Source organism: Ursus maritimus, unplaced genomic scaffold (genome assembly GCF_017311325.1).
Source record: "Ursus maritimus isolate PB19 unplaced genomic scaffold, ASM1731132v1 scaffold_17, whole genome shotgun sequence".
Classification (NCBI taxonomy): Eukaryota; Metazoa; Chordata; class Mammalia; order Carnivora; family Ursidae; genus Ursus; species Ursus maritimus.
This window is the reverse complement of record NW_024424119.1, coordinates 39,423,232-39,446,034: the sequence shown is the minus strand read 5'-3', so window position 1 is coordinate 39,446,034 and position 22,803 is coordinate 39,423,232. Positions and strand designations below refer to the sequence as shown.

Genomic DNA, 22,803 nt, shown 5'->3' with positions numbered 1-22,803 from the left:
AGCATCACTCCCTAATTAGTTGAAGGAAATTTTCTAGAGGAAGTAGGTTTCAAGAGTGATCTGACAGATATGGTGACCCCGGTAGGCTCTAGAAAGATTTGCAAATAGAATGTTACCTGTCCACTCTTGCTGTCATTTGAAATCTATGTTCCATTTCCAATAAAATGTATAAAACTCTAAAAAAATTTTTTTTACCTCCTTAGTCCTTCTCTAATTACATTAAGCTATCTCCTCCAGCACTCTGTATCATTAGCCAACTAAAGTGTAGTATAGCATAATGATTAAGGATACAAGGTCTGGAGCTGGTTTGAATCCTGGCTCTATCACTTACTATCTCTATAACCCTGGGCAAGTAACTTACCCTCTCTGTATCTTTTTCTGACTTGTATGCATTTAAAGCCCCTAGAGAAGTGTACATAATTAAGGTATATATTAGAAAGGTACATATTAAGTGCTCAAGAAGTGTTAGCTGTAATTATCAGATGCTAGTAAATTGCATTGTAAGAAACTGATCCTTGCTCTTATTGTCTTGTGCTTAAGATATAATTTCATAAGCAGTAGTGTAAAATGTGATGAATATTGTGATGGAGGAATACATGGAAGTGTGGATTTGGTTGCTCCTCTTATAATTAATTAGCAGATTATTTTATACTTTTTGCTGGAGAGTTGGCATTAGCTTAACTATTCTCTAACATCTATTGAAGCTACTGTTTTTTCTTTAGCTCATGGTAAGGGGATTGAGTGAGATGGGAGCGGTGCTATTTCAGGTAAGGAAAGTTAAGGGAGCTTTTCAATATGATGACATTGAGCAGAGGCTTGAAGTATGTGAGGGTGTAAGTTATGTGTACATGTGGTAGAATAATGATCTAGTCAGAAAGAACAGGAAGTGCAAAGTCCCTGAAGTGAAAGTGTCATTGAGGCTATGTCATTGTAGTGTAAAAAGTAGGAAAGCCATACATGATAGAGAAGGGATTAAGGATCCAGCTGATGGGAAGCTATTAGAGGATTTTGAGTAGAGGAGTAAAATGGTATATTTTTGTTTCAGTGGAATCACTCTTGTTGCTATGTTAAGAATAAACTGTAGGCATAAGTGGACGATCTTGGCATAGTCCAGATGAGAGATGGTGGTGAGACCCACATGAGGATGTGGTCACAGGAAGTGATGATTATGCATGTATTTGGAAGGATTTGCTGATGGGTTGAGTAGATGTGGATTAAGAAGAAAAAGAGGAATAATCAAGAATGCCTTCCAGATTTTGGGTGTGAGCCTCTGGTAAAATACAGCGATCTTGTACTAAGATAGTGAAGACTGAATGAAGGGGCAAAAAGATTCAGGGCAGGGGTGGGAGATAGTGCTTTAGACATGTTAAGTTTCCTATTAGGCATCCAAGTGATAGATGTTGAATAGACTGTCGGGAAATAGGTCTGGATTGGGTGTAAGAATTCAGGGCTGGAGATTTGGTTATCAGCATGTGGTAGGTAACTAAAGCCATTGGATTAGATGGCATCACCTAGAGAGTATTTATAGATAAAGAAGGTATTTTTCGACTAATCCATAATGTAAATTCAACCCTGCATACTAAAAAATTTCTTTGTGCACAGAAATAGTTCAAAACAATGTTCTCACATAGTCCCATTACTTCCAAGTGCTGTTATTTATGGGGATCTTTAATGAATGTCCAATAGATGAATGTCTTCAGGATACAGGATAAAGGACTGATCTTTTTGAATTGCATAGCAAAGAAAAATAACTTGCAAAAAGCAATTATTATGATATTAAAAGAGTCAGTGCTGGTAGTATAAAATTCTGGTTCTTATGTCTTACTGTTTTTTGAGTACAAAAACTGTTGTAAACAAATTATGGCCAATACACTTTTTACAAGTGAATATAAATGAACTTTTTCAGTTTCTGGTAAGTGCTACATTTATAAAAATTACCATGAAGATTAATTTTACCTGATTTTGATCTTTAGTATTCTCTTCATCCCATTTTAAAGTCTGAAAAGATTAAAATGCGCAGGAGACATCAAGAGTTGAGTCTATGTGTTTGTTTATGTTGATGACAGAAAAATAAATATATTAGGGAAATAGAGTCAAAGAGTCAAGTTATTATTGTAATCAATATTAATAAATCCATATATATTAAACTTTCCTGGATGTTAACTTTTGAGGCCAAATTTGTTTAAAATTCAGTATTTTGGTAATTATGAAAAGATGTTAAAAATCACACTTGAGGCATTAGCCTGGATTCCTGATGTTGGTCCTCACTTACTTTATTCAAAAGTATCTGATTGATCTTTGTAGTGCCTCTCTCAGCAAATACAGTCCAGGGGACTCTAAATAACTGTCCATGATATGATTTCTCTCATCTATGGAACATAAGAACTAGGATGATCGGTAGGGGAAGAAAGGGATAAAGAAAGGGGGGGTAATCAGAAGGGGGAATGAAACATGAGAGACTATGGACTATGAGAAACAAACTGAGGACTTCAGAGGGGAGGGGGGTGGGGGAATGGGATAGACCGGTGATGGGTAGTAAGGAGGGCACGTATTGCATGGTGCACTGGGTGTTATACACAACTAATGAATCATCGAGCCTTACATCGGAAACCGGAGATGTACTGTATGGTGACTAACATAATATAATAAAAAATCATTTAAAAAACAAAAAATAACTGTCCATGATTAGCCAGTTCAGTCAATTTATATTCTGTTAGCACATTCAGTTAAAAATCACACAGCCAAACAACAGTCAGAAAATCTGAAAGTTAAGTGAAAATTAACTAGGTTCTATGTGTAATTTAGTGTACAATTATTCCAAATTTGAGAACAAATTATATGTTCTTACTATTTCATTAATGAGATATTTTACATCAAAAATGTTTATATTTTTTTAAAGATTTTATTTATTTATTTATTTATTTATCAGAGAGAGGGAGAGAGAGAGAGAGTACAAGCAGGGGGAGCAGCAGGCAGAAGGAGAAGCAAGCTCCCCGCTAAGCAAGGAGCCAGATGTGGGACTCGATCCCAGGCCCCTGAGACCATGACCTGAGCCAAAGGCAGGCGCTTAACCGACTGAGCCACCAAGGCATCCCAGTGTTTATTGTTTTTAAAAAACTGCATGTTGCCATAATTCTCCAATCAGGTCTGAGTATAATTCTTTATCAGTCAATAATAAGCATTTACCGTGTACCTGTTTATATGCCAAGAATTGTACTCTGTGATATGGAAATGATTAAGACAAGGTATATACCTTCAAGGAGCTTTCAGTCTAATTACAGGAGACAGCTATGTAAACAAATGTGTAGTACAATGTAAGTAAAGCAAAGTAATTATATATGAGACTAAGAAGGAAATAATACTCAGGAAAGAGCATTAACTCTGTTAATAGTTGGGAGAAGCAGAGAATTTTCTGGTGGCATTACTTCCTGAGCTGAGTTTTAGAAAAGGTAAATGAAAATATACTAGGTTAGGTACCGAGTTCTAAGAAAGGGGAACACCCACATGTGTAGACTTAGAAGTCTGAAACCACTTGGCATATGTAGAGAACTATAGACAATTGCACATTGTTGGTGTAAATAATGTGATATAAAAAGTATCAGGAAATGTGTTAGAGAGGTACACCAGGGCAAAATTATATATGATATAATCTTGTAGTTTAGAATACTACCTGTAGCTGCAGTAAAAAGTCTGTTACTACGCCTTTAGCCAGCACTCATTTGATGCGCTTACAATATTTAGATTGGGGTGTGTGTGTGTGTGTGTGTGTGTGTGTGTGTGTGTGAGTGTGACCACAGTATCACCAAAGGTGGAAATGAAGAAAATACAAGACCTTTTCCCAAGAATACTTACATCTTAAAGAAGATACAACATCAAATCTGTATTCTTTGATAGCTGAAAAGAAGGCAAATTTGGTATTCCCTTTTTTTTTTTTTTAAAGATTTTATGTATTTGTTTGAGAGAGAAAGAGAGATAGCATGAGTGGGGGGTGAGGGAGGAGAAGTAGACTCCCCGCTGAGCAGGTAGGCTGCTGCAGGGCTTGATCAGGACCCCAAGATCATGACCTGAGCTGAAGGCAGACACTGAACTGACTGAGCCATGCAGGCATCCCAATTAAAAAGGGAGGACCATTTGGCTATTAAGGACACTAGTAGATACTATTTGATAATAGCAATTTGGTATTCTTTTATAAATTCTAAGAATATTATCTAGAACACACAAGTGTGCTGAAGAAATGCTGTGACACAACCAAAATTTTTATTAAAAATAGAAAAACGAATTCCTAATGTATTTCAAAATAAGTAAACGAGAGATTAAGATCCCAAAGTTCTAAATATGACCATTATTAAATTAGCTAAAAATTTTAAAGAATTTTAATAAAGAACCCTCAGACAATCTAACTTTAAGTAATAACATTTTTTGGTTAGCCCTTCTAAGACAAATTGGTTCCACAAATCTTATTGAATGGTGCAGTCTCCTCTAAGAAGTGTCCGACTCTGAGCTGATTATATGTGAAAGAATATTTTGCCAAAAATTAATATTTGGACTTTAGGATTGTTTATTTTATTTTGAGGGGTTTAAAATACATGTAAGTTTTACCATTTTAACCACTTTTAAGTGTGTGGTTCAGTGACATTAAGTATACTCACATTGTTTTGCAGTTATCACCAAACATCTTATATCTCCAAAAATTTTTTTATCTTCCTAAACTGAAACCCATTACACAATAATTCCCCAGTCCCCCTTTCACTCAACCCCTGGTAACTAACATTCTACTTGCTGTCTCTGTGAATTTGACTGTTCCAGGTTACTCATGTAAGTGGAATCATGCATAATTTGTTATTTTGTGACTGGCATATTTCACTTACATGTCTTCAAGGTTCATCCATGATGTAGCATGTGTCAGAATGTCCTTCCTTTTAAAGGCTGAATAATATTCCATTGTATGTATTTACCACATTTTTGTGGATGGACATTTAGGTTGCTTCCATCTTTGCAAGTAAGGCTGTTGTGAACATGGATGTACAAATAGCTCTTTGAGTCCCTGCTTTAAGTTCTTTTGGGTTTATACTCAGAAATGGAATTGTTGGATCATATGGTAATAGTACTTTTAATTTCTTTGAAGAATCACCATACTATTTCCCACAGCAGCTACACCATTTTACATTCCCGCCAGCAGTGCACAAGGGTTCTATTTTCTCCACATCCTCCCCAACACTTGATACTTCTCATCCCTTTTCCTTTTATTTTTATTCATAACGCTTTTCTAGATGAGACATGTTATTTATTACTGATGTTTTTGTTTGTGCTTGTTTTTAATAATAGCTGTCCTAATGGGTGTGAAGTGGTATCTCATTGAGTTTTTATTTGCATTTCCCTAACGATTACTGGTGTTGAGCATCTTTTCGTGTGTTTATTGGCTATTTAAGTCCTTTGCTGATTTTTAAATTGGATTTTTGTTGTTGAATTATAGGAGTCTTTATACATTCTGGATTATTGGGTGTATGATTTACAGATATTATCTCCCATTTTGTGGGTTGCTGTTTTGCTCTGTTGATAGTATCTTTTGAGCACAAAAGTTCTACATTTTCATGTAGTAGAATTTACCTAATTTTTCTTTTTGTTGCCTGTGCTTTAGGGTAATTATTATTTTTAAAAGATTTTATTTATTTATTTATCTGATAGAGAAGCCCAAGCAGACACCCCACTGACCCATTGAGTGCAGAGCCCCATGCGGGACTTGATCTTACGACCCTGAGATCATGACCTGAGCCAAAATCAAGAGTTGATGCTCAACTGACTCAGCCACCCAGGCACCCCTAGGGTATTTATTATTGATCATTTTTTTGTGGTAATTAAAAGGGAGGACCATTTGGCTATTGAGGACACTCATGGATAGTATTTGATAATAGCAAATTCTTACCAGCATAGGTAATACTTAGCTTTTTATTTTTAGAAGCAGAAGGACAGATTTTTGGCTCAGTAAGATCCAAATTTAAGATGGGATGTCAGAGAAAAACAAAGTGCATTGTAGTAACCCTGGCCAGGAACCTTTGTGGTGGTGGAATAGAGGAAATATTTTAAGAGCATTTTTTAACCAGGGATCCGTCAGGAAATCTTCCCCACACTCTGTTTATTCCTCTTTTCCAAAGATACTTCAGAGAGGCCTTCTTCGACTATTCTTGCACCTTCCCAACTTGCATTCCAATTCACTCTCATCCCTTTTCCTTTTATTTTTATTCATAACACTTTTTTATGATGAGACAGCATGTTATTTATTTATGGTCTGTCCTTCCTCAGGGCAGAGACTCTTGTTATTCACTGCTGATTTCCCAGGACTTAGAACAGTGCTCTCTAAATATTGAATGAATTATTAGAGCAGCCTCTAGAGGAACATTTGGTAGTTTCTCTGCCTATAAAAATCTCAAGAAATGGATGCTGATTCTCAAAGTGAAACAGATGATCCATAGGACTCTTCCACTTCCATTCATATGCTTTGTAACACCATTAATTCCTATTGTAGTATCAGGTTCTTAGTATTGTGCCATTTAGGACGTACTATAAAATAGGTTAAATACTTGAGTGCCTTTTGTCAGGCACTGTTTTAAGCCATGCATGGGTGTAAGTCATTTTTGTACCAACAGTTTTGTGGGTTTTTTTTTTTTTTTAAGATTTTATTTATTTATTTATTTATTTATTTATTTATTTGTCAGAACCAGCGCAAGCAGGGGGAGCGACAGGCAGAGGCAGAGGGAGAAGCAGGCTCCCCAGTGAGCAGGGAGCCCAATGCGGGACTCAATCCCAGGACCCTGGGATCATGGCTTGAGCCGAAGGCAGATGCTTAACCAACTGAGCCACCCAGGCATCCCTGTACCAACAGTTTTAATAGAGGAAATTATTTTCACTTAAAAATGGAATTCATGAATCAAGTTGTATTTTTAAAGCTGCATTAGCCTAATTTTTCCTTAGATTTAACCTAATGTGAACTTTTTCCAGATATTTTCCAAATTTGGCGCAGTCTTGAAGATTATCACCTTTACAAAGAATAATCAGTTTCAAGCCTTGCTTCAGTATGCTGACCCAGTGAATGCACATTATGCCAAAATGGTAATTATGATCTTTCATTTTTCATTTGTTAATCAGTCACTTCAGTGATACCAAAGAATGCCATCACATCTTCTCCCTTGTTGCAGTTCACCATGTGTTTTTAATTATAGTGAAGTATACACAATATAAAATTTACTACTTTTAAATGCACTGTTCCATATGCTTTTTCAAGTAATTAGCTAAAAATTACTTTCCTTATATGAAATGGTTTCAGATCATTTTGGGGACTCATGATCTTTGGGATTCATTTCTGTCATATGTAAAGTCTAGAGTTGAGCACAGTATTCCTGATAAAATCTGACTAATAAAGTAGAGTTATCTTTTTCCTTGTGTCTTCATTTTCTTCTATTAGCCCAAGATTGGTTGATTTCACTGTTTTTGTAACTATATTTACTATTGAATTTTGTTGAGCTCTGAATTGAAGATACTACATTTTAGGAAGTTTGCTGCTGTTGGTTTATATTGTCTTTTTTTTTTTTTAGTACACGAGTGTTTGACTTTTGACAAGATATAAAATTTCATATTCAATTTGGTTATATTTGACCCATGTCCTACTGAGATCTATTCCTAACCTTAATTCTTATCTTGTATCAGTATCTGAATTATTTCTTATTTCTTTTCAAAGGTAGGGACTAAGGTTTTTAGTAGTTTTGTGTACACTGTCTGCCTCTTGATTAGGAATATAGACTTTATATTTGCTGTACCCTTTGCCTGTATATATTATTTTATATCTTTATGATGATGTGTGTACTCATCAGTAACTTACTATAAGTAAGTGTTTTTTGTATATTTGCATTTCCTTACATGTTTTGTTTTCTGGTTTCTGTTTTTATAAATTTGAGCATTTGTGGAAGTCAAGTGGCTGCAAATATCCCTTTGATAAGTTTTCATTATTGTGAAGGGAGGGATTGCTGATCTTTGGTCTTGTATCAGAACTGACTGCAAAATTTCCCTCAGATATTATTCAAACTATTATAAAATAACTTTACAAGAGAACAAAAACAAGAGATAGATACTTCATATGTTACAGTTCTGACAAGTTCTATTTACAAAGGCTTTATTTCATCTTAACCTATATAAAGTATACTAAAAAATTAATATGATGAAATATAAAATCAAATCATCTTTAAACATTTTTTGTGGATAAAATAGTCATAATGATAGCTAGTACAATGCTCAGTAATGTATATTTTCCCAAGCCTTTACATTTCTCTTCTTTCATTTGATCTTACCATAGACAAGATAGGGATTATTATAACATTGTGAAAAACTGAGATTTTCTTTTTCTCTCTTATGTTCACATAGTGAGTGGCAGAGGTAAAAGTAACACAGGTCTTTGGCTTTTAGTCCATTGCTCTCTGCTTTACACCTGATTGCCACTCTGTGTCAAAGTAGAGGCTACTTGATTTATCAGTGTTGTTGTCTTGCAAAACATCAGTCCCTTTCTTACATGCTTTAGGCTCTGGATGGCCAGAATATCTATAATGCATGCTGCACTCTGCGTATTGACTTCTCCAAGCTCACCAGCCTTAATGTGAAATATAATAATGACAAAAGCAGAGACTTCACTCGTTTAGACCTTCCTACTGGTGATGGCCAGCCATCCCTTGAACCCCCTATGGCTGCTGCTTTTGGTGAGTAGTTCCATTTTGGGTCACAAAGCAAGTTTTCTGAAGTTACAGGTTTATTTATTAATCCATGTATATCATCCTTATCTTCTTGGATTCTCTCAGGATTTCTAAAGGAAAGAAAAAAATCTTGGAACAAAATGTGTCCATTAATTAAATCTTAATATTAGTAGATTCTATTAGTTCGCAAAACAACTGAATATCTAAAATTGAGTTAAAAATTTATTTTCTAACATTTATCTTACTCATTCATTTATAAGCCATACAACCATTTGCTACAAATTAGTAGTCTTACATATTAACATTGCTTTGAATGTGTTGATTTACAGCCACAGAATATTGATATAAGTGCTCTTGAGAGAAATACTTTTCTCTTTTGAAGTAGTGGTATTTTAAAACAAGTGCCTAAATTAGTGGTAAGTTCTTACTCTATTCAGAGAAGAGGATTTATTTTATTTTGTTTGGCTTTTTAAATATCAGAACTCCTGTCTTTACCTTAAATTTGTGTGAAGTTGCATTTTTTCATTAATAAAAACACAGCCTTCTGAATCGTCTCTGCACATATTGATCTGAAAAGTTCTCTTCTTTTATTGAAAATTAGTTATCAGTAGATTTATACTTTTAAAACAAAAAAGGAAGAAGCAGTGGATGGCCCAGTTGGATTTATCATTAGGTTAATGTATGATATTTTTTGGTTTTACAACCCTCAAAAGTGTGGTTTATTATCTAGATAAAGTATTAAATTTTATTACCCTTTGTGATTGGTTTCTCTTTCCCAAATGACACCATGAAATATTGCTCATTGAGGCCTTAAGTGGTACTTAGTCCATCTTTATTGTACAGGTGAGAAAAGTGAATCCTTAGCCAAATGTCCAGCATTTTCTGGAAAATAGTTGGTAACTTTATTTTAAAGTAAAAGCTTTTTGTTATTTATAACTGGAAAAGCCAAGTGAATTGTTCAGCTCATGTTCCTAAATGGCTAAAGTTTCTGTTTTGGTCTAACCAGATTTTTGTGTTATAATATTTGTTACCAGCCTCTACTTAGCATGTCCGATTTGGCAGAGCCCAAAGGTCTTTGTAATCACAATTTCAGTAATACATGATAGAAATTGAGGCTGTCATTCAAGCTACCAAAACTTGGCTATCAAATGCAGAACTGTAATTATTCCAATATTTGAATATATACTGTTGATGTAAATAATGTCATACGTTGTGGGAGGAGGACATTTAAAAAATACGATCAAGAATTTTGGTTTCTGAATATAAAATATCAGAATATTAACATCTTTTTTCATTGTTTTAATAAATCTCATTGCAAAGTAGTGTCTACACCTCAAGATAACTGATTCATCAACAGAGAATAATAATTTTTTTTTGAGTATTATGTGAATATTTACTCTGCTTCTCACTGATATTTGACACGCTTCACTATTCCCTTCTTTTTTTCTCTTGGCTTCTGCAGTACCACTCTCCTGACTTTTTCCAACTTCAGTATCTGTTCTTTTTTTTTTTAATGTTCTTTGCAGTTCCTAGGGTTAATCCGTAAGCACTGTGCCCGTTTTTAGTGATATACATTATACCATTAGAAAAGCTTCTAAAATATGCAAATATATTTCTTAACACCCATGTAGTTATCACCCAGGTTAAGAAATAATATATTTATACATCCTGAAGATGCACTCTTTGTAGCCCTCTCATTGATTATGTTCCCTCCTTCCTGCCCCAAGATGATCAGTCTCAGATTTGGTGGTAATCATTCTTTTGCTTTTCTGCTTTTTCCTCGTGTGTGTTTTTCTTACCACGCATTATGCAGCCTTAAGTGCTAATTTAAACATTTTTCCTCCTTTATTTAGAATTTTATGTAAATGGCATCATGCTCCTCATCTTCTTTTGTGACTTGTGATTCATCCATATTTATGTATGTATATATGTGGCTATTGCTTATTCATTCTCAGTACTGTCAAGTGTATAGATATTCATTTTATGGATATATCACAGTTTGTTTATCCATTCCTCTGTTGATAGATATTTGGGTTGTTTTAGCTTAAGGCTATTATGGACAATGCTACTGTGAGATTTTCCTGATCACCCATGAGGGTGAACATACTTTCGGCTATTCTCCCTTAAGAATTTTCTCTTTAACTTTGTTGCCATTTTTTTGTTTGGTTTCTTGTTTTTTTCTTATTTTCTTTTTGTGGAAAATTTTTTTATATATGTCCTACCTACTAGTCCTTTGTTGGTTATATGTGTTGCAAATAGTTTCTTCCATTTTTGGCTTACTGGTTTATTCTTGTCATGGTGTTTTTATTTAGTCAAATTTATTTGCCATTTCCTTTATATTTGTGTTTTTTATGTCTTGTTTAAGAAATCCTTTGTTACCAACCATGAGAAGCTCTTAATCATAGGAAACAAACTGAGGATTGCTGGAGGGGAGTGGGGTGGTGGGGGGATGGGGTATCTGGCTGATGGACATTAAGGGGGGCACATGATGTAATGTGTAATATAACCCTGAGTGTTATATAAGGCTGTGATGAATCACTGACCTCTACTTCTGAAACCAATAATACATTACATATTAATTTTTTTTTAAAGTTGAAGTTTGTACGTTAGGACCAAGAAAGTTTATAAGAAGGGATAGATATCTACCTATTATTTAATATGCCAAATCACTGCTGAATTCAGAGAAAGGTCTATACATTAAACAAAATCATTAGCTTTAGCATAGGCCATTGAGCTACAAAGCCAAGGAAAGTGTATTCTTTAGTTTAGAAGCCAGAGTCTAGTACCACTGCTTGATAGGGGTTGGGAAGCAGTTACAAATTAACAAGGAACCCATTTTCGCAGGTGACCTGAAAAAAATGTGGTTTTTTCCCCCCAAAAGGATCTAGGTCTGTTTTAGTAGCCTTGAAAACTGGAACTGGATTAATGAATTCAGTTCAAGACTGAATGAATGAATCCGTGACTAAAACCGATTACTTTTTCTTTATCATTATTTTCATTGTTCAGTAGACTAAAATTAATGAACTGTAGCTTCATCATTTAACTAGCTGTGTGACTTTGAGCAAGTTGTGGAACCTCTGTGTATCCCAGTTTCTACATCAGTAAAATGCTGATAATAAAGAAATGTATCTCAAAAAAAAAAAAGAAAGAAAGAAAAAGAAAAGAAAAAGAAATCCTTTGTTACCCTGATATCATAAAGATACATACTTATATTCTAAAGTTTATAGTATTTTAGTAATTCTCTTTTGAAATAATTTAAGTTGCAAAAATAGTACAAAAAATTCCCTTATCCAGAATTATCCAGATTCCCCAATTCACGTCATCCCACATTTACTTCATCATCTCTATGATTATATTGAGGGGGTGGGTAGTTGTTTTTCTTTTTCCCCTAATATTGGAGGTTAAGTTGCAGGCATGATGCCTCTTTACAAAAACTCGGTGTGTATTTTCTAAGAATAAGGATGTTCTTACCTAAACACATATCAGTTGATCAAAATTAGGAAATTAGCATTCATATAATACCATTATCTAATCCATAAACCTTTTAAAAAATTCACCTATTTCAAAAGTAATGTTCTTTATAGGAGAATTTTTTCTGGTAAAGATCCAAACCAGTATCAGGCTAATTTATTTGGCCTGTATCCTTAGAGTCCTTTAATTTGGAACATTTCCTCATTCTTTATCCTTCATGATCTTTGCATTTGTGAAGATTTCAGGTTGGGTATTTCATAGAATGTCTCTCAGTGTGAGTGTCTGGATTTTTGGCTGAAACAGTGTTGCCTTTTTGTCAGTTGATTAAATCAGGAGACACGTGATGTCAGTTTATCCAGTTCCTGGTGATACTAACTTTGATCACTTATTGAGGTGGTTTCTGCAAATTTTCTTCCCAGTAAAATTACTGTTGTTCTCTGTAATTAATTTGTAGGGTGATACATTGAGACTATATAAATAGACTGTTCTTCATCACTTTTCACTCTTTAATTTTATCATCCATTGCCAAAATTTATTGTTACTGTGATGGCTACCTTATTGGAGATTGTTAATTCCGTCCTTCCTTTGGCACTTATTGGCTGGGATTTTTTTTATAAAGGACTTTTTTCTTTTTTTTCTTTTTTTTCTTTTTTTTTTTTTATAATGATTTTTTATTATATTATGTTAGTCACCATACAGTACATCCCCGGTTTTCGATGTAAGGCTCGATGATTCATTAGTTGTGTATATAAAGGACTTTTTTCTTAACACCCTACCCTCCTTCCCTTCCTTTTGAATAAATTTGATACATAACATTGTGTGAATTTAAGGTGTATAACAAGTTACTTTGATACATTTATATATTGTAATGATTGGTGATGTAGTGATGTATATTACATTACATAATTATAGTATAATATGACTTGTAATATTATAATAAGTAAATGTATCAAATAATATTTGTCTCAAAGTATATTATACTGTGCATTAGGTCTATATGGCTTATTTAGTACTTTTTTTTTTTTTCTTGTCGGTATGGTCTTAGAGATTCTTATTTTGTTCTGTGGGTTTTGTACTATTATTTTTCATTGTATGTTCAACCTGTCCCAGGTTTGGCCAGTAGGAGCCCTTTCACACTGGCTTTTGTTGCTCTTTGACATATCCCTATCATCATTTGAACACTTCCTGACTTTCTGGCTGACAGTACTTCAGGTCTTCTTTACCTTCCCTGTCTTAGTGCTGCAATCGGCTACTTCAGTGAGTCCCGGTTCCTTTTAGTGGGAAATGGTATTTTGAAATCAATATCCAGGCATTAGATGTGCTCATTGTTAATAGGGGCATCATTGCTTTGAGGCATACTGCATAACTATATTTCTCTGTGTGTGCTTCATAACTGTATGTCTTCATGTGGTTAAAAACCCACAAATTTTAACTAATACGTCCAATTCCAGCCCAGCACCCTTTTCATACTCATCTCCCTGCTTCAAGAATGAGATGTCTAGTTTCTATTAGTCTCACCATGTTTACTTATTTGCTCAATCCTGTAATACACAAAAAGTGGTTTCAGAGTCGTCAACACATACCAATTAACTTCGGCTGAATATTTGCTTAAATAGTTTCCTGGGCCTTGTTCATGGGTCTGTTTATTAGTCTTTCCTTTTGTCATCACCACAGGGCTCAATATCTGATAGAGTAAATCTCTTCACCTTATTCTTCAAGAGTATCTTGGTAATTCTTGATCATCTTACCTATGAATTTTAGGATGAGCTTGTCGAGTCCTCAAAAAAAAAGCTATTGGGGTTTCCATTGGATTACACTGACTTTATAAATCACTTTGAAGATAATTGACATCGTTTTACAGTAGAGTCCTCCAGTCTTTGAACATTGCACATCCCTCCATTTTTTTGAGTGTTCATTAAATGTCTTTCCAGAGCATTTGGTGACTTTTCTCCATAAATGTTTCCATGCTTTGTTAGATTTATTCCTCAGAACCATACTTTTTAGATTCTAATTCTAGACCTACTATTTATAATCTGTGTGACTTTGGGCAAATTGCTTAACTGCTCTCCACTTTTGTTTCTTCATATGTGAAATGAGCATAATAATAGTACTCAACTGGTAGGCTTGTGATAAATATTAAATGTGCTAATGTACATAAAGAGTTTAGAATGGTGCCTGGAATAAATGCAGTGTAAGGTTCGGTAATTATTGTTATCTCACTGTTGCTAATATAGAAATGCAGTTTTGCCATTTCTTAATTTTTATATTTAGCAACCTTGATAAAAATCGTATTCCTTATTTCTTTTTCTAAGCTCTTATTTTCTTTTTCCCTGCTTTAGGAAGTTGCAGTGGACTTCTAAAATTTATATAGAAATGGAAGCTATCTAGAATAGTCAAAGTAATTTAGAAGAATTTTTTTAAATGTAAGACTTCATGTAAAACTGCAGAAATTAAGCTAGTTTAGTAGTGTAAAAAAATAATATTGATTTACATTAATGAAGCAGAATACAGAGTGTAGAAATAGACCCATACATATCTAATTTGTTGATTTTTCAACAATGTAAAATTCCAAAGGGAAAGGAAATCTTTCAATAAGTTTTTGGACAGGTAGATATTCATATTGGAAAAAATAAACATTTTTTTCCCTATCTTGTACCGTACTGACAAATTGACTTGAAGTGGATCTTTAGACCTGTAATGTAAGATTTAAACCTGTACAACTTCTACAAGAAAAAATAGAAAGAAATCTTTGCAACTTGGGATAGACAAAGGTTTCTTAGAACACAAAAAAACACAAACCAAAAAAGGAAATAATTTGTGTATTATCAAACATTAAAAGTTTCAGTGCTTGTGACATACTCAGAGTACTGAATAGGAAAAACCTGCAGTAAAGAATACTCTACCTAGCAAAGCTATCATTCAGAATAGAAGGAGAGATAGAGTTTCCCAGACAAACAAAAACTAAAGGAGTCCGTGACCACTAAACCAGTCCTGCAAGAAATATTAAAGGAGACTCTTTGAGTGGAAAGGAAAGACCAAAAGTGACAGTATAAAGGTAGGAAACACAAAATTCATTTTTACTAAAATGAATATTTCTGTAAAAAATCAGTCAAGAAATCACACACACACACACACACACACACACACAAAGATGTAATATAATAACATATATCTAAAACATGGGAAGGAGAGGAGGTAAGATTGGGTTCAAACTTGAACAACTGTTAATATATGCTATGCAGGAGAGGTTGTATGCAAACCTAGTGGTAACAGTATATCAAAAACCACTAATACACATGTAAAGAATAAAGAGAAAGAAATCCAAATATATCACTAAAGAAAATCAGAACATGAAAGAGAAAGACAAAGACAAAGGATCAGAGAAGATCTTCATAAACAGCCACAAAACAAGTAATAAAATGGCAATTAACACATCTCTCAATAATTACTTTGAATGTAAATGGAGTAAACGCTCCAATCACAACACATAGGGTGACAGAATGGATTTAAAAACAAGACCCATCTACATACTGCCTAGTATGTAGACTCATTTTATACTTCAGGACACCTGCAGATTGAAAGTAAGGGAATGGAGAAACATCTATAATGCAAATGGATGTCAGAAGAAAACCAGAGTAGGAATACTTACATACAAAATAGACTTTAAAACAAAGACTGTAACAAGAGACAAAGGATGCTATATAATTTAAAACTTTATATATCTTTTTATATCTTTCAACAGGAAGATATAAAAATTATAAATATTTATGCACCCAACATAAAGGGACCAAATTACATAAAATAATAATAAAATAAAGGAACTAATTGATAGTAATACAATTATAGTAGGGGACTTTAACACCCCACTTACACCAATAGACAGATCATCTAAGCAGAGAACAAGGAAACAGTGGGTTTGTAGGACACACTGAAACAGATGAATTTAATAGATATATTCAGAATATTCCATCCTGAAACAGAATACACATTCTTTTCGAGTACACATGGAACATTCTCCAGGATAGACTACATATTAGCCCACAAAACAAACCAACAAATTCAAGAAGACTTAAATCATACCTTGCATCTTTTCTGACTATAATGCTATGAAACAAGAAGTCAACCACAAGAAAAAATTGGAAAGATCATAAATACATGGAGGTTAAATAACATGCTAGTAAATAATGAATGGGTCAGCCAGGAAATAAAAGAAGAAATTTTAAAAGTACATGGAAACAAATGATAATGAAAACATAGCAGTCCAAAACCTCTGGGATTTGGCCAGAGTGGTTCTAAGAGGGAAGTAATACAGGCCTAACTGAGGAAACAAGAAAGTTTTCATATAAACAGCCTAACCTTACACCTAAAGGAGCTAGAAAAGAACAACAAACAAAACCTAAAACCAACAGAAGGAAGGAAATAATAAAGATGAGGGCAGAAATAAAGGATATAGAAACTAAAAGCAAAGCAGTAGAACGGATCAATGAAACCAGGAGCTGGTTCTTTGGAAAAAATCAATAAAATTGATAAACCTCTAGCCAGACTTGTCAAGAAAAAAAGAGAAAGGACTCAAATAGGGTCACAAATGAGAGAGAAGAAATAACCAACACCAAAGAAATAAAAACAATTACAAGAGAATGTTATGAAAAACTATATGCCAACAAATTGGACAACCTGGAAGAAATGGATAAATTCCTAGAAACATAAACTTTCAAAACTGAAACAGGGAGGAATAGAAAATTTGAACAGACTGATAACCAGCCAAGGAATTGAATCAGTAATAAAAAAAAACTCGCAACAAATAAAAGTCCAAGACCAGGTGGCTTCACGGGTAATTTCTACCAAACATTTATAAGAAGAGTTAATACCTGTTTTTCTCAAACTGTTCCAAAAAAATAGAAGAGGAAGGAAGACTTCTGTATTCGTTCTGTGAGGCCAGCATCATCCTGATACCAAAACTGGATGATGACACCACTAAAAGAGAGATCTACAGGCCAGTATTCCTGATGAACATGGATGCACAAATCCTCAATAAAATAGTAGGGGCACCTGGGTGGCTCAGCTGGTTAAGTGTCCAGCTCTTGACTTAGCTCAGGTCATGATCTCAGGGTTGTGAGATCAAGCCCCACATCGGGCTCCTCACTCAGCAAGGCGTGTGTTTGGGATCCTCTCTGCCCCTCCCACTTGTGCACAGGCTCACTCTTTCTCAAATAAATAAATAAGTAAATAAATAAATAAATGCCTTTTTTTAAAAAAAAATCCTCAGTAGGAGCTCCTGGGTGGCTCAGTCAGTTAAGCGTCTGCCTTCAGCTCAGGTCATGATCCGGGGATCCTGGGATCCAGCCCTGTGTCAGGCTCCCTGCTCAGTGGGGAGCCTACTTCTCCTTCTCCCTCTGCCCCTCTCCCCTGTTTGTGCTCTCTCTCTCAGATAAATAAATAAAATCTTTTTTTAAAAAATCCTCAGTAAAATACTGACAAACTAATTTCAACAATACATTAATCATTCACCACGATCAAGTGGGATTTACTTTTTTTATTTTTTATTTTTTATTTTTTTTAAAGATTTTATTTATTTGACAGACAGAGACAAGTGAGAGAGGGAACACAAGCAAGGGGAGTGTGAGGGAGAAGCAGGCTTCCCACCGAGCAGGGAGCCCAACGCAGGGCTCGATCCCAGAATCCTGGGATCATGACCTGAGCCGGAGGCAGACACTTAACAGCTGAGCCACCCAGGTGCCCCTCAAGTGGGATTTATTCATGGGTTGAAAGGGTCCTTCAATATTCACAAATCAATCAACATGATACATCACATCAGTAAGAGAAAGGATAAGAACCATATTATCATTTCAGTAGATGCAGGAAACACATTTGACAAAGCACATTTCATACATTCATGATGAAAACGGTCAACAAACTAGGTTTAAGGGAGCATACCTCAGCATAATAAAGGTCATGTATGAAAAACCCACAGCCAACATCATCCTTACTGGGAAAACACTGAGAACTTTTTCCCCAAAGGTCAGAAACAAGACGAGGATGTCTACTGTCAACACTTTTATTCAACATAGAACTGGAAGTCCTGGCCACAGAAATCAGACAACAAAAAGAAGTAAAAGACCTGCAGATTAGTAGGGAAGAAGTAAAACTTCTGCTATTTGCAGATGGCTTAATACCATATATAGAAAACCCTAAAGTCTCCATTAACAAAATGCTAGAACTGATAAATGAATTCAGTAAAGTTGCAGGATACAAAATCAATATACAGAAATCTGTTGCCTTTCTATACACCAATAATGAAGCAGCAGAAAGAGAAATTAAGAAAACAATCCCATTTATAATTGCACTAAAAATAATAACTAGGAATAAACCTAACTGAAGAGGTGAAAGACCTGTACTCTGAAAACTATAGAACACTGATGAAAGAAATTGAAGACAACACAAAGAAATGGAAAGACAGTGCATGCTCATGAGCTGGAAGAACAAATACTTTAAAATGTCTGTACAACCCAAAGCAGTCTACACATATAATGCATTCCCTATCAAAATACCAACAGCAGTATCCACAGAATGAGAACAAACAGTCCTAAAATTTGTACGAAACCACAAAAGACCCCGAATACCCAAAGCAATCTTGAAAGGAAAAAAAAAAGCAGAGCTGGAGACATCACAATTCCAGACTTCAAGTTTTATTACCAAGCTGTAATAATCAAAACCCTATGTCGTGGCACAAAAAATAGACACGTAGATCAATGGAACAGAATAGAAAACCCAGAAATCAACCCACAATTATTGTCAATTAATCTTTGACAGAGTAGGCATGAATATCCAGTGGGAAAAAGACAGTCTCTTCAGCTTATGGTGTTGGGAAAACTGGACCTCATTCTTCACCATACACAAAAATAAATTCAAAATGAATTAAAGACCTAAATGTAAGGCCTGAAACTAGAAGACAACACGGACAGTAACTTCTTTGATATTGGCTGTAGCAACTTCTTTCTAGATATATCTCCTGAGGCAAGGGAGACAAGAACAAAAATAAAGTATTGAACTACATCAAAATAAAAAACTTCTGCACAGCAAAGGAAACAACCGACAAAACTACAAGGCAACCTAAGGAATGGGAGAAGACATTTGCAAATGTCTTACCAGTTAAAGGAATAGTATCCAAAATATATAAAGAATTTATCAAACTCAGTACCCAAAGAACAAAAAATCCAGTCAAGAAATGGGCAGAAGACATGAACAGACATTTCTCCAAAGAAGACATACAGATGGCCAACAGACACATGAAAAGATGCTCAACATCACTCATCATCAGGGAAATAGAAATCAAAACTACAATGAGATATCACTCACACCTGTCAGAATGGCTAAAATCAGTAACACAAGAAAGAACAGGTGTTGATGAGTATACAGAGAAAGGGGAACCCTCTTACAATGATGGTGGGAATGCAAACTGGTGCAGCCACTATGGAAAACAGTATGGACGTGCCTCAAAAATTTAAAAATGGGACTACCCTATAATCCAGTAATCACATTACTGGGCATTTACCCAAGGAATACAAGAACTCTAATTCAGAGGGATACATGTATCCCTATGTTTACAGCAGCATTATTTACAATAGCCAAGATAGGGAAGCAGCCCAAGTGTGCATCAACTGATGAACGAATAAAGAAGATCTGGGGTGTGTGTGTGTGTGTACGTACCTACACAATGGAATATTCAGCCATAAAAACAAACAAAATCTTGCCATTTGCAATGACATGGATGGAGCCTAGGGAGTATAGTGCTAAGTGAAATAAGTCAGAGAAAGGCAAATACTACATGATTTCACTCGTGGAATTTAAGAAACAAAACAAATGAGCAAAAGGAAAAAAAATAAAGACATCAAGAAATAGACTCCTTTTTTCTTTTAAGTTTATTTTATTTTTTTTTTAGTAATCTATTTACCCAATGTGGGGCTTGAACTCGCTACCCAAAGAACACTAGTTTCATCCTCTTCCAACCGAGCCAGCCAGGTGTCCTGACTCTTAATTATAGAGAACAAGCTGGTAGTTACCAGAGGGGAGGTGGATGGGAGGATGGGTTTTGATAGGTGATGGGGATTAAGAAGAGCACTTGTGATGAGCAGTGGGTGACGAATGGAAGTTTTGAATCACTATATTGTATACATGAAACTAATATTACACTCTATGTTAACTAACTGGAATTAAAACAGAAACTTTCAAGTTTCAGTGCTTGAAAGATCAAGAAAATCAAAGGCAGGCTACAGACTTGAAGAAAAACCTTTGTAACATATATATCAGACAAATTAGTTATATCAAGTTATGTGAAGACCACTTATAGCTCAATAATAGTAAACTAAGAAAAAATACACAGGAGATTTGAAGAGATACTTTACAAAAGATGGTGTATGAAGGACAACAAGCACATGAAAAGATGCTCAGCATCTCTAGTCATCAGGGAAATGGAAATTAAGATCACTGCATGCCCATTAGAAAGCTAAATTTTATAAAGTTTACTGTACCCAGGATGCGGACCATCTTTCACTGGTGTTCTGTGTTGGTGGCAATATAAAATTTAGGTATGACATTTTGGAAAAGAGTTGGGCAGTATTTTTTTTTTTTTTAAGATTTTATTTATTTATTTATTTGATAGACAGCCAGTGAGAGAAGGAACACAAGCAGGGGGAGTGGGAGAGGAAGAAGCAGGCTCCCAGCAGAGCAGGGACCCCGATGTGGGCCTCCATCCCAGGACCCTGGGATCACGCCCTGAGCTGAAGGCAGACACTTAACGACTGAGCCACCCAGGCGCCCAGGGCAGTTTCTTTAAAACTTAACTGTGTGCTTACGTTGTGACCCAGTCATTCTACCTGATCATTTATTTGCCCAAGAGGTTTCACAGTTCATGTCCACACAGATATTTGTGCAGAAATGTTCATAGCAATTTTATTTGTAATGACTGAAATCTAGAAATATTCTATTACAGGTGAATGAATAAACAAAGTATAGTTTATCCACGTGATGAAATACTGTTTAAACACAGAGGAATAAATCAATAAAGAAAACAGGATTATTTTGAATGAAAGAAGCCAGCAAAACATTTTTCTGAATGAAAGAAACCAGATTTTTAGAAGAACATCTATTGTGTGATTCTGTTTATGTGTAATTCTGAAAAATGCAAACTAATCTATAGTGACAGAAAGCAGATCAGTGGTTGCCTGGGGACAGGGTTTGGAGAGAGATGGATTTCAAAGGGACTCAAGGAAATTTTTGAAATGATGAAGTATTTGTTACCTAGTTTTGATGATAGTTTCACATGTTTTAAATATAAATATATGTCAGAACTTAAAGACCCACTAAAAAGGAGAATTACAGACCAATATCCCTGATGACCATGGATGCAAAAATTTTTACCAATTATACTAGTAATAGGATCCAACAGTACATTAAAAGGATTACTCACCAGAACCAAGTGGGATTTATTTCTGGGCCGCAAGGGTGGCTCAGCATCCACAGACTAATCAGTGTTATACACCACATTAATAAAGGAAAGGACAAGAGCCATATGATCCTCTCAATAGATGCAGAAAAAGCATCTGACAAAATATAGCATTCTTTCTTGATAAAAACTCTCTCTGCCATGTAGGGGGATAGAGGGAACATACCTCAATAGCATAAAAGCCATATATGAAAGACCCACAGCAAATATCATCTTCCGTGGGGAAAAACAGAGAGCTTTTCCACTAAGGTTAGGAACAGGACAGGGATGTCCATTCTCACCACTGTTGTTCAGCTTAGTACTGGAAGTCCTGACCTCAGCAATCAGATAGCAAAAAGAAAAGGCATCCAAATGGCAAAGAAGAAATCAAGCTTTCACTCTTCACAGATGACATAATACTCTAGAAAATCCAAAAGACTCCACACCAAAAAAAAAAGGGGAAAAAAAGCCTAAAACTGATAACAGGAATTCAGCAAAGTCACAGGATAAAAAAGTCAACGCACAGAAGTCAGTTGCATTTCTATACACTAACAATGAAGCAAAAGAAGGAGAAATCAAGGAATTGATCCCATTTACAATTGCATGAAAAACCATAAGATACCTAGGAATAAACCTAACTAAAGAGCAAAGAATCTGTACTCAGAAAACTTAGAACAGTCATGAAAGAAATTGAGGAAGACACAAAGAAACGGAAAAACATTCCATGCTCACAGATTGGAAGAACAAATATGTTAAAATGTCTATGCTGCCCAAAGCAATCTACACATTCAGTGCAATCCCTATCAAAATACCATCAACTTTTTTCACAGAGCTGGAACAAACAACCCTAAAATTTGTATGGAACCAGAAAAGACCCCAAATAGTCAAAGAAATGTTGACAAAGCAAACCAAACCTGGAGGATTCACAATCCTGGATTTCAAGCTCTATTACAAAGCTGTAATCATCAAGACAGTATGGTACTGGCACAAAAACAGACACGTAGATCAGTGGAACAGAATAGAGACCCCAGAAATGGACCCTGAACTCTATGGTCAACTAATCTTCGACAAAGCAGGAAAGAATATCCAATGGAAAAAAAGACAGCCTCTTCAACA

The 22,803-nt window shown here is 35.0% G+C and overlaps 1 protein-coding gene across 11 annotated transcripts in view; it reads left to right on the top strand.

The window, feature by feature from the left end:
- Positions 1–22,803, top strand: part of PTBP3 (polypyrimidine tract binding protein 3) — a 112,656-nt gene that overhangs the window by 67,770 nt on the left and 22,083 nt on the right. For all 11 annotated transcript variants that reach the window (XM_040631729.1, XM_040631723.1, XM_040631728.1 and 8 more), the window contains 2 exons: positions 6,997–7,107; positions 8,567–8,741. In XM_040631729.1, the coding sequence (XP_040487663.1) occupies positions 6,997–7,107; positions 8,567–8,741 (286 nt within the window). The remainder of the gene's footprint in view (positions 1–6,996; positions 7,108–8,566; positions 8,742–22,803) is intronic.